The sequence below is a fragment of the Carassius carassius genome, chromosome 3 (genome assembly GCF_963082965.1).
Source record: "Carassius carassius chromosome 3, fCarCar2.1, whole genome shotgun sequence".
Lineage (NCBI taxonomy): Eukaryota > Metazoa > Chordata > Actinopteri > Cypriniformes > Cyprinidae > Carassius > Carassius carassius.
In genome coordinates this window covers 44,366,718-44,381,273 of record NC_081757.1, presented here as the reverse complement: position 1 = coordinate 44,381,273, position 14,556 = coordinate 44,366,718, and the positions used below count along the sequence as shown (strand labels likewise).

The 14,556-nt window shown below is 38.7% G+C and overlaps 1 protein-coding gene across 2 annotated transcripts; it reads left to right on the top strand.

The window, feature by feature from the left end:
• Positions 1–1,313: 1,313 nt before the first annotated feature.
• On the top strand, positions 1,314–9,343 carry LOC132127530 (E3 ubiquitin-protein ligase TRIM21-like). Of its 2 annotated transcripts, none has more exons than XM_059539445.1 (7): positions 1,314–1,467; positions 3,222–3,818; positions 4,134–4,229; positions 7,033–7,266; positions 7,349–7,490; positions 8,279–8,305; positions 8,418–9,343. In XM_059539445.1, the coding sequence occupies exons 2-7, from the start codon at positions 3,264–3,266 to the stop codon at positions 8,972–8,974; spliced, it is 1,611 nt and encodes a 536-aa protein (XP_059395428.1). In that variant the 5' UTR covers positions 1,314–1,467; positions 3,222–3,263; the 3' UTR covers positions 8,975–9,343. The 2 variants fall into 2 exon arrangements, with proteins under 2 accessions (XP_059395428.1, XP_059395422.1); XM_059539439.1 differs by lacking the exon at positions 1,314–1,467 and adding an exon at positions 1,836–1,980.
• The last annotated feature ends 5,213 nt before the right edge of the window (positions 9,344–14,556 follow it).

Below are 14,556 nucleotides of genomic sequence, written 5' to 3'. Positions count from 1 at the left end.
AAAATACATAATGTAGGCTAATACAAAATAAAAAATGTATGTACATTACATGTTATTACAAATGCCTGCAAAGAGAGCCAAAGGCCTGGTTATTATTGGTGCTGTTACACTTACAGGACGATCAAATTGCCAGGTCTTCTCAGGTAAATGGAAACCCTACTTAAAGAGGTTGTTCCACATTATTGAGCAAGTCACAGTTCTCAGAAAGTAAACTCAACAATAGTGGAGACTTTTGGACTGACAGGCCGGACTTGACCCTGACCGACTATCTTGCCCAGGTATGTTATGGTGGCCTTTCCAAACTCACATTTTGCAAGTTTAATGAGCAAACACTAAATCTGACTAAACCCAAGTGTTTCATGAACAGTCTCACGAAGGCCAAATAAAACTAAGGGGACACCTTCACCCCAGTCTTTACTAGAGCTCAGGAAGTATTTACATTACTTTGATTTGAGTGTTTGGGGAAAATCTGATTATTATTCCTATGTAGTCCGATCTAATATAACCAGTAGTGTGACTGAAGGCATTGCTCTGGCTCATTGCTAAGAACTTCATTTGGACAACTTTAAAGGTGATTTTCTCAATATTTAGATTTGTTTTTGCACCCTCAGATTCCAGATTTATTAAATAGTTGTACCTCAGCCAAATATTGTCAGATCATAACAAACCTTTCAGATGATGTATAAATTTCAATAAAAAAGACCCTTATGACTGGTTTTGTGGTCAAGGCTCATACATATATTTTCATCACTCACTCAGTTTCACATTCTTCATATTAGTTTTTTTTTCCCCAGAAGCTTTGATTTCATGGTGAAATGCTCAAATGCTCATAGGTTTCACTTTCACTTCATGCATTTAAATTGTTGAGGCACATTGTCCTGGAAAGCTGCTTTGAAACGTCACGGATGGGTAAAAAGGTTGCAACATGTCTAGTTTGACACCACAGCTGTAACACTTGTGTTGTTCTCAACCTTTATAATTTTGCCCAAAGCAAAGGAACTTAAATTACTCCGTCAGTTTTAATCATACAGATTAGAGCTATACATCAATCGAATCTGTAAATTGTCTACTTTTATTTGTATACACACATGATAACAACGTAACTGTGTGCTTTTATAAAATAAAGAAAACAGTGAAGTAAAAAAAGTGAATGAGGACTTGCGGAGTGTCAGGTTGATGACAAAAAAGAATGTCAATAATATGTTGGATGCTGGTTATGTGATGCTTCTGATTTACTAAATGCATGTACTGTATATCAAAAGCTGTGATGCACACACCCTGAGCAAACGATGCAAATTAACAAATTAAAACTGGAGTGTTGTAACTCTCTAGGAGGGGTTTCTTTTTCCTGGAATTACAGTTGATGGCAATGGAGAGAGATTGTGAAGAAACGAAACTGTACTGTACATAAATAGGAGGAGAGAGAAGCAGAAATGAAAGAGAATCCAGAGCTGATTCCCCGTCAAGGTAAGTCTGACTCTCCTGATCATTCGTGGTGTTTGCAAAGGCAAGGGTCACTCTTACTATTGCTCATTCTGTTGTGTTTACTATTGTATGAAAAAGTATCAAACTTCAGTATGTTATCAGGGAATGATTACTCCAATCGTACTTTTCTAATTCATCACACAAGCAAACAGCAAGATAAGATTGTTGGATAACACAAGGGAAATAAATATATTATTACTACAAAATCATAAAAGGTTGATTTTTTTTAATTTAAAGCCAAAAAATTATGGAACACCCATTATTCATCTGTCAGGTTTATTTCTGGGCAGAGAAAACCTCTACTTCCTCAAAATGAAAAGGAAATGTTAGTCTGACATGATATTGTGTTTCATTTGATTGTCAAAAAGCAGAACTAATGCCACCAGAGGTTTAAGGGTTAAGTACTGGTTGTTGTGTGTGCTTCAAATGTCTTTGAGACGCATCTTTATGATTCGTCTTGCTGTTTTTTCAGCCTCTCATGCCATGGGTGCTGCGGTAAGAATTTTTTTTTTGTTCTTATTTTTTTTTTTTTCATGTAGCCTACCTGTCAGACAATAACCCACATAAATCCCTTGAACGACCGGATCTACAGACCAGAATATCATAGACAAGTGAGGGTGGATCCTGGTTCGCAGTTTCGGGGAAAGTTACTTTTAAAAGTAATGCATTACAGTGTTGCATTACTCTCTAAAAATAACTTATTGCATTGCTTAGTTTTTATCCAACAATGTGCTATGTTATTTTGCATTACTTTTAGTCATCTGGACTGGGGTTATATAAGTTATATTTTTGGAAAATCTAAAAGCCCTTTAATTTCCTCAGGCTGAAGGTGATGGGTTAAATATATATATATATATATATATATATATATATATATATATATATATATATATATATATATACATACATCTTATGTTTATTTAAATTCATTTTTGCTTACTAGTATGGCTGAATTAGATCATCAAAGGTCAGCAGCATAGGCATTGCTTACCTATTAAATTGGGATTGAATACATATAAGATATCTGTGCTATTTAACATATTAAATTATGGCAGTTTTGTGTCATATTCTGAATTTGCTTTTCACAGTTTTTATTCATTTTGAGGAATGCTGAATCTGTTTTTGTGCAAGTGTGATGAGTAAATGAATGTGGAGATTTACTCTAAAACTATGTTCCCCCAGCGCACACAATTTACTCCCAATTTCTCTCAGCATGGGAAAACAAAGTAACTCTTGTTACTTATTTTTAAAAAAGTAACTCAGGTATTTTCTTGACAATTAAAAAATAATGAGTTGCGTTAGTAGTTAAAAAAAGAGTAATCTGATTACATAACTCACATTATTTGTAAACCCTGACACTGCTGGCTTGCAGCCAATAAATCTGATTTCATTGGATTCTACAGAATCCAGCAGTAAACATTTTTCAAAAGTTGTAAATTTAGCTGTCTGTCATCTCGCATCATCTCAAAAAAAAAAAAACATACTTCTAGAGTGTTTGTGATCATTTGTTTTACTATAACTCATAGACATTTTTTTATAATGGAGCTGCACAGTGTTTCATGCAGCATCTTGGTAACATTTCTACCTATTGCACTGACACATGATATGTCAAATCAGGACCATGTTCTGATGCTCTCTATCATGTTTGATTAGCTCTTCACTTTCCCTCTTTTGTGCTTGGCCTATAATTGCTGTTTCAGCTGTAGTTATTGTTATTGTTGTTGATGTTGCTGCAGCTCTTCGGTCTATCCTTGAGTTTACCAACCAACACAAGCACAATGATTACACCCGTGGACATCTCTCGCCACCTTCAGTGCCCCATCTGCAAAAACCTGCTGACAGATCCGGTCTCAACCAGCTGTGGACACACCTTCTGCAAGGGCTGTCTGGACCAGCACATCAGCAGGTCAGAACCGCAGTGTCCTCTCTGCCAGGAACCCGTGACCATCAAACCCTCTGTCAACGAAGCCATCGAAGCCCTGCTGCAAGAGTTTCACCAGACTCAGCTCCCCAACCTAGACCTCTTCTGTGGAGAAAGAGATGCAATTCCATGTGACGTCTGTGATGAACACCTCACGTTTAAAGCCGTGAAGTCCTGTCTGATCTGTTCGCTCTCCTTCTGCGATGAGCACCTGAAGCCTCACCAGTCTATGGGGAGGTTCAAGGGCCATAAGCTGGTGAATCCTGTAGAGAAGCTGGATCAGAGAGCATGCAATGCACACGGCAGACCTCTGGAGCTCTACAGCAGACGTTACGAGCGCTGCATCTGCACCTTGTGTGTGAAGACGGGTGGAGAAGTGATACCTGTGGAGATGGAGAGAGACAGGAGACAGGTGGGAACACACATCTGTCGGGAAACAACACAGATCAGTTTTCTCACCTGAGCAGGTGTTCCAAATGTTTCATAAAAAGAACAAATACAAATTCTATTAAGTGTGAAAAAACATCAGCATTTAAATTAGTCAGATGCTTTTATCCAAAGAATAAAAAAAGAAAAAAAACAATGTAATTTTTTTTTGCAAAAACTATAATGCTATATCCATAATACTTTAATAACACTGATTTAAAATATAAATTCTGTAACTTTCTGATTTTATATGAATTGTGTACTCAGAAAGCTTGGTGTGTGTCTGTGTGTGTTTGTACAGACCATACAGCAAAACACTATTGAAGTGATGGAAAGGATGATCAATCAGAGGGAAGAAAAACTTGAGGAGCTTAAGGAATCAGCTGCAAAATACCAGGTACATGCGGTAAAAAATATGCAAATATGTATTAAAATTAGACAAGCAGTTTGGAAAATGTATGAATATGAAGTGATAGCAAATATCGTCTCAGGTTACGAATGTAACTATGGTTCCCTGAGTATGGAACGAGACACTGCGTCCTCTAGGGGGTGCTATGGGGAACTCCTCATCGTGACCCGTGTCTGAAGCATACATTGAAAAAACATCAACGAGTTGGCCGGCGACAGCCTCTGATGTCACTACCGGCGCGACTATAAACAGGCACCGGGAGAACACGTCATTCACTTCTTCGTCTGAAGCTTGCGTCTGAAGCATGGCAGGGAGCTAGAGGATGCAGTGTCTCCTTCCCTACAAAGGGAACTATGGTTACATTCATAACCTGATACATTCCCTTTGAAGGGAGCACTAAGTACCAACTCTACCATTTCCACGAGAGTTACCCCTGGGATGTTTAGACGTCTGTCTGTGACAGTACCCCTTATGGCCAAAGGCCTAAGCTACATACCCAACTTAATTGTTAGGGCCTCGGCCCAGGGTAGAGCTGAAGGCTTGGATTTAGGAAAGATTCCTTTAGGAAAGAAGGGATACGGCTAAGAACCCTGTCTTGCCTGTCACACAGGGGTTACCGCTAGCTTATGCGTTAGCTTGCTGAAAGAGCTGTCTCAACAGTTCTCTAGTACCAACACCCTGTTTAGATAGGTATCCGAGGATACATAGGTGGAGTGGCGGCAAGATGAACGGGCTTTTACCAACTCAAGAAAAGGCACGAAGCAACCACGCGAAGCCCTCACCATATAGGATTTTAGAAAGAACCTAGAATACTAGTGTGCAAATTTACCACAGTGTAGATTACAGAAAGTGTGCAAAGACTTGCACACTTACCATAGCATGGATTTTCAAATACTGTTCTAAGGAGGGGGCTCTCGTGGCACTCTGATAGAGCAGCTCATAGATGGAATGTTGCATCTCAAAACAGTATGATTGAGAGTCATCAACTCGATCTATGGAAACAATACTGGAGCGCTCTGGGGAAAAAACAGAGAACTCAGTCTCATATGAGAGGCTCATAGGTGACCCTTTTTGGAAAAAGGGGAGCATTGCTAAACTGCCACGAAAATCACCCAAATAGCCCCTCATGTTGAGGGAAGCGATGCTTGAAGTGTATAAACAAATATACACTGGCTGAATGGAGCCCAAGGAACCAAGGTCTAATCATCTCAAGAAAGGGAACGAAGCGGAGCGCGTAACTCTTACCGTACAGGATTTCAGAAAGTGTGCAGAGTCTTGCGTGCACACTTACCACTTAATGTGGATTTTAGAAAGTCTGCAAAGCTTTCACGTTCACACTGACCACCATGTGGTTTCCAGAAAGTACATAAAGCTTAGCGTGTGTACCTAAAGGTTCCTAAGCATCGCAAAGTGCTGAATCACACGGGAGAGGCAAGCTCAATTTAAAAAATCTCGGGCAAGGGGAGCATCACCCGAGGCAGCATATACAAGAAGACTTCTGTAACTGCCACCTCCACTTTCACGCTAGATGCAAGAGCACCACTAAGCGGCCAGGAGACCCCTCGGGGTGACCTGGCCGGACATCCATGAAATTCCCTGCAGTGCTGTGCCAGGCCTGATGATCAAGGAGGCTCGCTCAGAAACCTGTGATCTCAGCCACCTAATACCGGAACATGAAGCCGGATGGCTGGTGCTGGTGAGTGTTTAGTAAACACTGTAACTGAGCACTGCAAAGGAAACTCACAGAGTTTATTAGTAGACACATAACCACCAGCGATTTTCATGGCAAGTCCAACTTTGCCGTGGCGCGATCCATAACCTCTAACAGCTCCACATATGCAAGGCAGGAGACTTGAGAAGGCTCAGCCTTAGCTTCTTCACCATCCTCAAATATCTCCTGCTTTTCCTGGTTAAAAACCCAGCAGAGCACTGACCTTAGTATCAGATAGTGTTAAAGATATAACATCATCCTCCCGAGGCTCTCTCTCGTCTGCCGCCATTATGGCGTGAAAGGGAAAATTCCTCTTTAAAACATTCAAACAGATCCACCTGTATTCTCACGAGCTCATTCTCCTCCGTGACTGAGCAGCGAAAGGTCCCGAACCGCGGGAAGCAGATGGCTGCCTTTTTTTCTGAATAACGCGACACTAATGCACACATTGTCTAAACGCTTGCTAGTAGTCGCCATAATATAGAGAGAAAGATCGCTTTTACCAGTTCTTTCAGATGCACGCTTCAAACAGAACAGTCAATGACGTGTTCTCCCGGTGCCTGTTTATAGTCATGCTGGTAGTGACATCAGAGGCTGTAGCTGGCCAACAAGTTGGTGTTTTTTCACTGTATGCTTCAGACATGGGTCACGACGAGGTGTTTTCCATAGCGACCCCTGGAGGATGCAGTTCAAAGTTCCCTTGAAAGGGAACTAGCTTTCCAAAAAAGAGAAGGAAAAGACAATGAGCTGATTTACAATGCAAACCCTGCCACATTCAGCAAACAACACAGTCTGACACATTTATGTAATCATAGTATATATATATATATATATATATATATATATATATATATATATATATATATATATTAAATTTTCGATTTTCATATTTTTCATATTATATTTGAATTTATTTTGGCTTGACCAAATTTTCAAAGATAATTTTTTCTTCAGATTTAGATTTAATAACATCACTGACCCAGACTCAAAGAAATGATGTAAAGCCAGTCAGTCCTATTAGAGTTTTCCAGACCTAGAATATGCATTTAATTTTGTCCACCATACGTTCACTCTTCACAGGCTCGGCTAGAGAAGGAGCAGCAGGAGATACAGCAGGTGTTTGCTGCACTGATGGAGGCGCTGAGGAGCAAAGAGGAGGTGCTGCTCGCTCCTCTGGAGGAAGGAAGGAGGTGTTTGAAGAAAGAGATGGACGAGAAGACCCAACAAATACAAAAAGACATTCTTAAGTACAAGGAATCCATCGAGACTTTGAATCGCACCAAGAATGAGGAAGATGACATCCTCTTCATCCAGGTTAGTCAAACTTGACTAACAATTGAAGTAAAACTTATATTATATTTACTAAATGTTTAATGTGTGTTTTGGCCTTTCTCAGTCTTATCCGGTCATGCCAGCTGAGTTCTCAGATGACTGGACGCTTTCCATTGAGACCGATTTAAACTTTGGCACAATGAGCAACATAAAGGCAGAGTTAATGGATGAGATTAACACACATCTGAAGAAACTCTGCACTGCTGGTGAGAGATTATATCTGAATGTGGTGATGCAGCTGCTCAGAAATAGCATTTGTATAGACTTATCTAAACTCATACTACACTCACTGTAAAAAAAAAAAAAAAAGAAAAAAAAAAGTTTTTTTTATTTTTTAACTCCTGTCTAACTCTTCATTTTGTTTGTGACTGGTTACACCTAAATTTTTCAGTTGGCCTAATTACATTCATAAAATTAAATTCACATTAATTCAGTTTGGCCAATTGAAAACTAGATGTGATCAGTCAATATTAAAATTTGAGCCGAGTTGTTTTTTTTTGCAGTGCTGTTTTCAGATGCTTTACTGCATTTTAAATGCGATTAAATTAAAATGCATTGCAGTTTACATTTATATTTAATGTAATTTTGTGGAACTTATAGTGTTTAAATCTTCATATGTAATCTCATAATTACATTTACTGTCTTTGAAATAAGTACTGCTGAATTTCCTGAAGCATTTATGATACACACAAATATACTGTAATGCAATTTATTTAGAAATTTCAAGATGCATTTTAAAGTTAAACATTTTAATGTGACATTATTGCAAAGGTCACATTTTAAAAGTGTACATGACTGTTTTTCAAGTTCTTTTTAAGTCACTTAAGTAGCCTTTTAATCTATTAATATCATATTATCTGCAAGTACAGTTTTAAAATATACTTTTAAAATGCACATTCAAAACAATTAAGTGAACAGTGTCAAGGTGTATTATGGTCTCATACTTGTAAATTGAATTTATTAATTTGTTCACTATTTATTTATTTATTTACAGAAATTAGAAGGATTCACAGCTTCTCAGGTATGTGTAGAACAGTTTTTGAGCTAGTTCTTCTCGTTGCATGTTTACAGATCTCTCATTCTTTGCAGAATCTCACACATGCAGTAACTGAGAATCTCTGGTCTTTGCGCAGTAAACGTGACTCTGGACGCTGAAACGGCGCATCCGCACTTAAAGGTGTCTGAAGACGGTAAAGAGGTGCATGACAGCGGAGCAAGGCACGACATCCCGGGCGGCCCGCAGCGGTTCGACCTGGTCGGAGGGGTCCTGGGGAAACCTCTCATCACTTCGGGAAGAGCTTTCTGGGTGGTGGAGGTGGGGAATAAAGTGGGCTGGGAGCTGGGGGTTGTGAGCGATACAGCGAACCGGAGGGGCAGAGTGTCCTACAAACCCAGCGAGGGTTACTGGGTCATCACGCTCTGTGCTCAAAACATGTACGGAGCTTTTGAAGACCCCCCGATCCAGCTTCAGCTCTCCTCCAAACCCCGGAAGCTGGGAGTGTTTGTGGACTGTGAGGAGGCTCTGGTCTCCTTCTATGATATTGAGGCTCTGTCACATATTTACTCGTTCACACACTGCAAGTTTAACGGAGCCATCCGTCCGTACTTCAATCCTCATCCCAACACTGACGGAACCAACTCGAGCCCGTTGGTCATTTGTCCTCTCAGTCAACCCAACATCTCTGTGTGAAAGCAATAGATCATGAGATGTGAGGATGTTAGCATTCAGTGAGAACGACATGATTCCCTTTTGTTTGTGTCTTTGTTTTCTTCTTTAGTGTGATATTTAGAATTTGTATGTTTGTATGAATATTTGAATGAACAGGGTGCTGTCCTTCTAAATGCATTTATTTTTATTTTTATATTGATATGATGTTTCTACTTTATTAAACATGTTCAGTCTGTCTATCTATCTATCTATCTATCTATCTATCTATCTATCTATCTATCTATCTATCTATCTATCTATCTATCTATCTATCTATCTATCTATCTGTGAAACGGCAATACAATTATTAAACTAGGCAATTGTATATGAATGTGAAATGCAGCATTTATGCATTTATTTAATAAAGTACAGGGAAAAAAAGGATTGTGTTTATTTTATAAGACAAAAAATAAATAGCCACATTGGGAAATAGTATTACAAATTAAAATCTGTATTCTACTGTAATATACTGTAAAGGTCCCATGACATGAAAAAAAATTCTTTATTTATTTATTTTTTAAATATAATGATTTCATCATGATTGATTGTCATGTTAGTTTTTCTATTTTGCAAGCTGTTTGAGCATTACAGCCAAACTAATATCCCTATAATAGAGACAAAGCTTTTTATATTAAGGTAACAAAATATGAAAAATGAAAACGTATGGTGGATATTTAGGCCAAAGTGGGAGAAGATAAATATTTTTAGTCATTATTTTATCTTTGTTATTAAAAAAAAAATTACAAATAGTACAAAGATAAAAATACAAAGTCCCTTTAAATACAGTCGACAGCATGTTCAGTACTGTCCCTTTAAGACCTGCACACATCTGAAATACCGACATGCATCTGTTTCTTTCAGTTGTTTACTTTCATTTTAGACATAACCAACTGAGGCTGTACTTAAACCTTGTGTGTTTTGATAGTATTAACACAAAACATAACTTAGGACAGTAATCAGGCACTGTTTGAAGGGTTTTTAGTTTTTGAGCGCATGCTTCGAATGTGACGTCACGTCAGAACAGCACACAAATACAACTTTTAAATAACCAGTAGGGCTTTAAAGTAAATGCAAAAATGTACTTTTGTGAGCGCAGTGCAGTGTCTCGTGAGAGGGTCACTGGGGATGTTAATGTATGCAGGCCGCTGCCGGCTGAAGGGAGCCCTAAGCAGAACTGTATTGTTGTGCCAACCCCCCCCACCCCCCCCCCCCCCAAAAAAAATAAAAATTATTATGGAATTAAAAAATATAGATAAATCACCTACTATATGGGTCAAAATAGAACTTTAATAAAATATAAAAGTAAATAACTAAATTGTAATTAAATTGTATGATTTACAAAATACAGTTGAAGCTAGACAGATGCCTATGGCAATGATTTTACTAATACAGTTTATAGTCTCAAGCATTCAGAAATGAAAAAAATAAATGTTTACTTCAATAAAAACAAGGTTTAGTCTTTGTAACGGTTGTGATGTCCACAGGTTTTTGTTGAAGAAATTATAGAGGCTTGCATTTATATCGCAAAAAGGTTAATATTAATAGATATTTGAATTAAATGGAACATTGAAACTGTAATCGAATATTAAGGCAGATGCGGTGGTGATATTATCACCGACATTAAAACACGTTATCAACTTAATGTTATCAAAATCCAAAAAAAGTTGATCAGGATTATAAAAGTAGCTAAAAGTGACGCACGTTCCTCATCTTGGGCTTTTTTATTCATCTTATCTCTGCGCCGGACTACTGCTGTCTTTTCTCAGGCATAGTTGTCCATCAGTTATGATCATTTGCAGTCAGCAAACATGAGAACGAGCGCGGATGCAGGAATGTGATTCGCCTGTCTACTGTCTTCACCTTGCAATGCTTTTTTATAATTATGTTTACATGTTTATTTACGTATATGTATACATACTGTATATGTTAATATGAATATAAAACAAAAGTTTTTTATTTGTTTATTTTATTCAACTGGGAGTTGGTGCCCTACTCAAACTGTGTACCCTGTGTGTAGGGAGCATAGACTGTATAAAAACATGGACGTAGTGTCCGTGACGTCACCCGTAGACTCCTGAAGTGTGTTTTTGAAGCCTAAAGTGTGTAGTGCGGGCCGTCGCCATCTTGGCAGCGCATCACCGCGTGACTCTCCCAGACAATCAAAAATGGGCAAAAATGCAGGAGCTACTTGCTGAAGCCACGCCCACCTAGCGCGACGGCAGTGTCAGCAGCGGCAATCCACCTGTCACTCAAATGGCCACTCCCTTAATTATGCAGAACTTTAAGTCTTAATATAATTTAAACTGATGAGTTAAAAAAAATATCAAAATTAGCTATTTAGAACAAAATAATTTTTTGCACCAGGCTGTAAACATGTTTTTTTCTACTGTAAATTTGAGCAGTTTAACATGCGGAGTCTATGGACTGACTCCCGTTTGGCAGCCAGCCTCAAGCGGCCAGTCGATGAATTACAGTTTTTGTCACTTCTTTATTGGCCTCACGAGAGAGAGTGCGAGGTTGGCGATCGGTAGGGAGCTGCGGTACTGTGTGTCGCAGTCAGTCTATGATCGCCATATATTAATTCTGCGGTGCCAGACCTGCTGCTGATAGAACGTGCTCTGCAGCACAATACTACGTTATTTCTTCAAAATCAGATCGTGCATTTTTACCATCCACAATCAAAAATCTTCATGTCGCACATCCCTTCCCTAAGAAGAAATTGCGGAATGAACTGCAAGGGCACTTTAGCGTCGGAGAACAGACCCCATGGCCATCCAAAGCGCTTTTACAAGTTGCCTCACATTCACCCATTCACTCACTCATTCACACACCGACTGCGGTGTCAGCCATTCAAGGCGCCATCAGCTCGTCGGGAGCAGCTGGGGTTAGGTGTCTTGCTCAAGGACACCTCGACACTTGGAGCCAGGGATTGGACAACCTACATGAACCACTGAGCCACTGCCGCTCTTACAGTATTCATGTCGATACTGTGTTTGCTGTTAGTTTTAATGAAAGCAATTTGTGAGAGAAAACGCTTCAATGACAAGATCACTGCATTCACACGATAAACAGACTCTGTCTACTCAATGCTCATCACTGCAGCCTTTCATGTGATGAGAAAAGATCTAAAACATAATGCTATAATCAACACTTCCACGATTCGTTAATCTCAACAGCTGTAATAGTAAAAAAAAATTTAAAAAATGTAAAAGTATTTAGAGATTGGTTCCTCATGTGATACACATTTCGAATGCAAAGATGTCAGCCAATCACAACAGAGTCTTGCAGCAGACACGCCCCTTCAAACAGAGCATTCAAAACAGAGGGATAAAATCAGGATATAAAAATGCAAAGTGTAAAAATCGTACTAACAATATGAGTACACCTCAGGACACATTAACAAAAGCATTTTTAACAAAAGAAAATAATCCATGTCATGGGACCTTTAAAATGCTGTAATGCACTACTCCTAATCTTTGATGATTAACAATAATTGTAGGTATAAGAGGGAGAGCTTGTCTGTCCACACTCCTGTGAACAACTCTCATCTCTTCTTTCACAGTGTTTGTATTTCTGTCCATGTAATTCACGGCCTGAGAGCCGGACAGACGAGTGACTTACACACACAAATCCACAGGGAAGAGTTTGCTCGTTCGAGAGAAAACAGTGCTGAGCGCTCTCAGAAAAAATAACGACTTTTATTTCTAACTGCCTGCATTAGTCACTTTCTGAAATGTGGGCTTGAGTTCAATATCTGAATGGGGAGAGGTTTGATAAAACTGAGAAAAAAAAGACAGTTGTTCATAAGATGAAAGTATTTGAAATGTCAGCATTTGAGTGTAATCAAAGAGTTCAAGAGAAAGATGAGTCAGCCAGGCCATGACACTCCTCACGCAGTTATTTTGTGGCAGCCGCAGGAAAGGAACGATGGATTCTGGGTAGAACCTGCCTCAGGGTCAGGTCAGGTTAGATCTTGCAACATCATGATAAAAAAAATCACATTCACTTTGTCAGTTCAGCTGAAAGTCCACAGACCAATGTGTTTTGTTGATCCTGGAACAACAGTGTTATCAAAGAAACCTTCTGTCAACTCAGAAGTAAGGATTAAATTACTAAAATCACTACACACAGAATATATATATATATATATATATATATATATATATATATATATATATACACACACACACACACACACACACACACACGCACACACACACACACACACACACACACCCATTGAGTATCTTATCTATCAGAGATTGCCCTTCAACTGAACTGTGTTGAGCTGTTAACACTGCTTTAATGAAAAATAAATGTCTAGGTATGTCACCGGTGAGGATTATTCCCAATCAGGTGCTGGCAGTATGTTGTGTTGCTAAACATTGATTACAATGCAAATTATCTTAAAGTATAAGCCTGGTGCAGACTCCCTTTTAACAGTGAAAAACGTTATTTGCATTTTCATTTCCGTTCCACTTGTATCTCACATAATGAATGCAAAATCATTTCTGCTTGTGTTCAAGGATAATGATCAAGTACTTCTGAAACATTGTGTTTTTAAAAATGAAGTTGCAGTTGTCAATGCAGAGCAAGAAAAGAGTCTGAAGCACAGAAACAACTTGATAGGTTTGATGACAGCGCCATCTACTGGTCAAAGTATCAAACACAGTAGTTTGATAAATAGAAAATGTATCATAAATATAAACACATGAGCTAAGTCTGATGATAATGCTGTATTTTGTTCAATATTTGGTGTATTGAACCTAAAGATGGCAGGTGTCAAGAGAAGCACCCGGCTGCAGCCTGCATATCGTACTCTGATTGGTTCGATCATCTCTCATAGACGTACATGATAGGAAATGGTGTAGAAAGGAGTATGTTGTTTAAAAAGCTAAAGACTGTGTGTATTTTTTATGAAACTTTAATTTACTTTACAACATTGCCAAGCATAGACTTTTCCTCCCCTTTGTTTCAGGAAAATATGCTGCTCCTCATTATTTTAAAGTGAAGAAATCAAGAAACTTTTATTTCTATCAGCCAGTGATGAGTCTGAAAGGACATACCTGTTATCTGTTGCTATAGAAACAAATGCAATTTCATGCGCATCATGCTCTTATTTTATTGCATTAGTCTCACAGCCGCTGCGGCCAAATATTGAGATAAATTATAATGTATCATCTATTTATATTAAATTAATATATTAAATTGGTATCTTATCCGATACCCATTGTGACCATTATTGAGCTGTTTATTTTCAGTCAGCTGGAATGATTCGGGACTTCTACACTTAACGTGGCTTAATGCATTAAAACAGTTTTTTTTGTTTTTTAAACTAAACTCGGTAAACATTTTTAGTAAAGCATTCTATTCACAGACAAGCAGATGAGTGCAGAATAAGGGAGCAATATGCGTGCATTGCGGGCGTTTTTTAAATAAAAAGCTCCGCTCTCGTTTGTCTCTCTTTTCGAGGAAAGAGGGGCAGCCATCTGTTTCCTGGGGTTCAGGGCCTGCTGCTGAGGCATGGAGGAGAATGAGCTTGTGGGGATCACAGGTGGATCTGG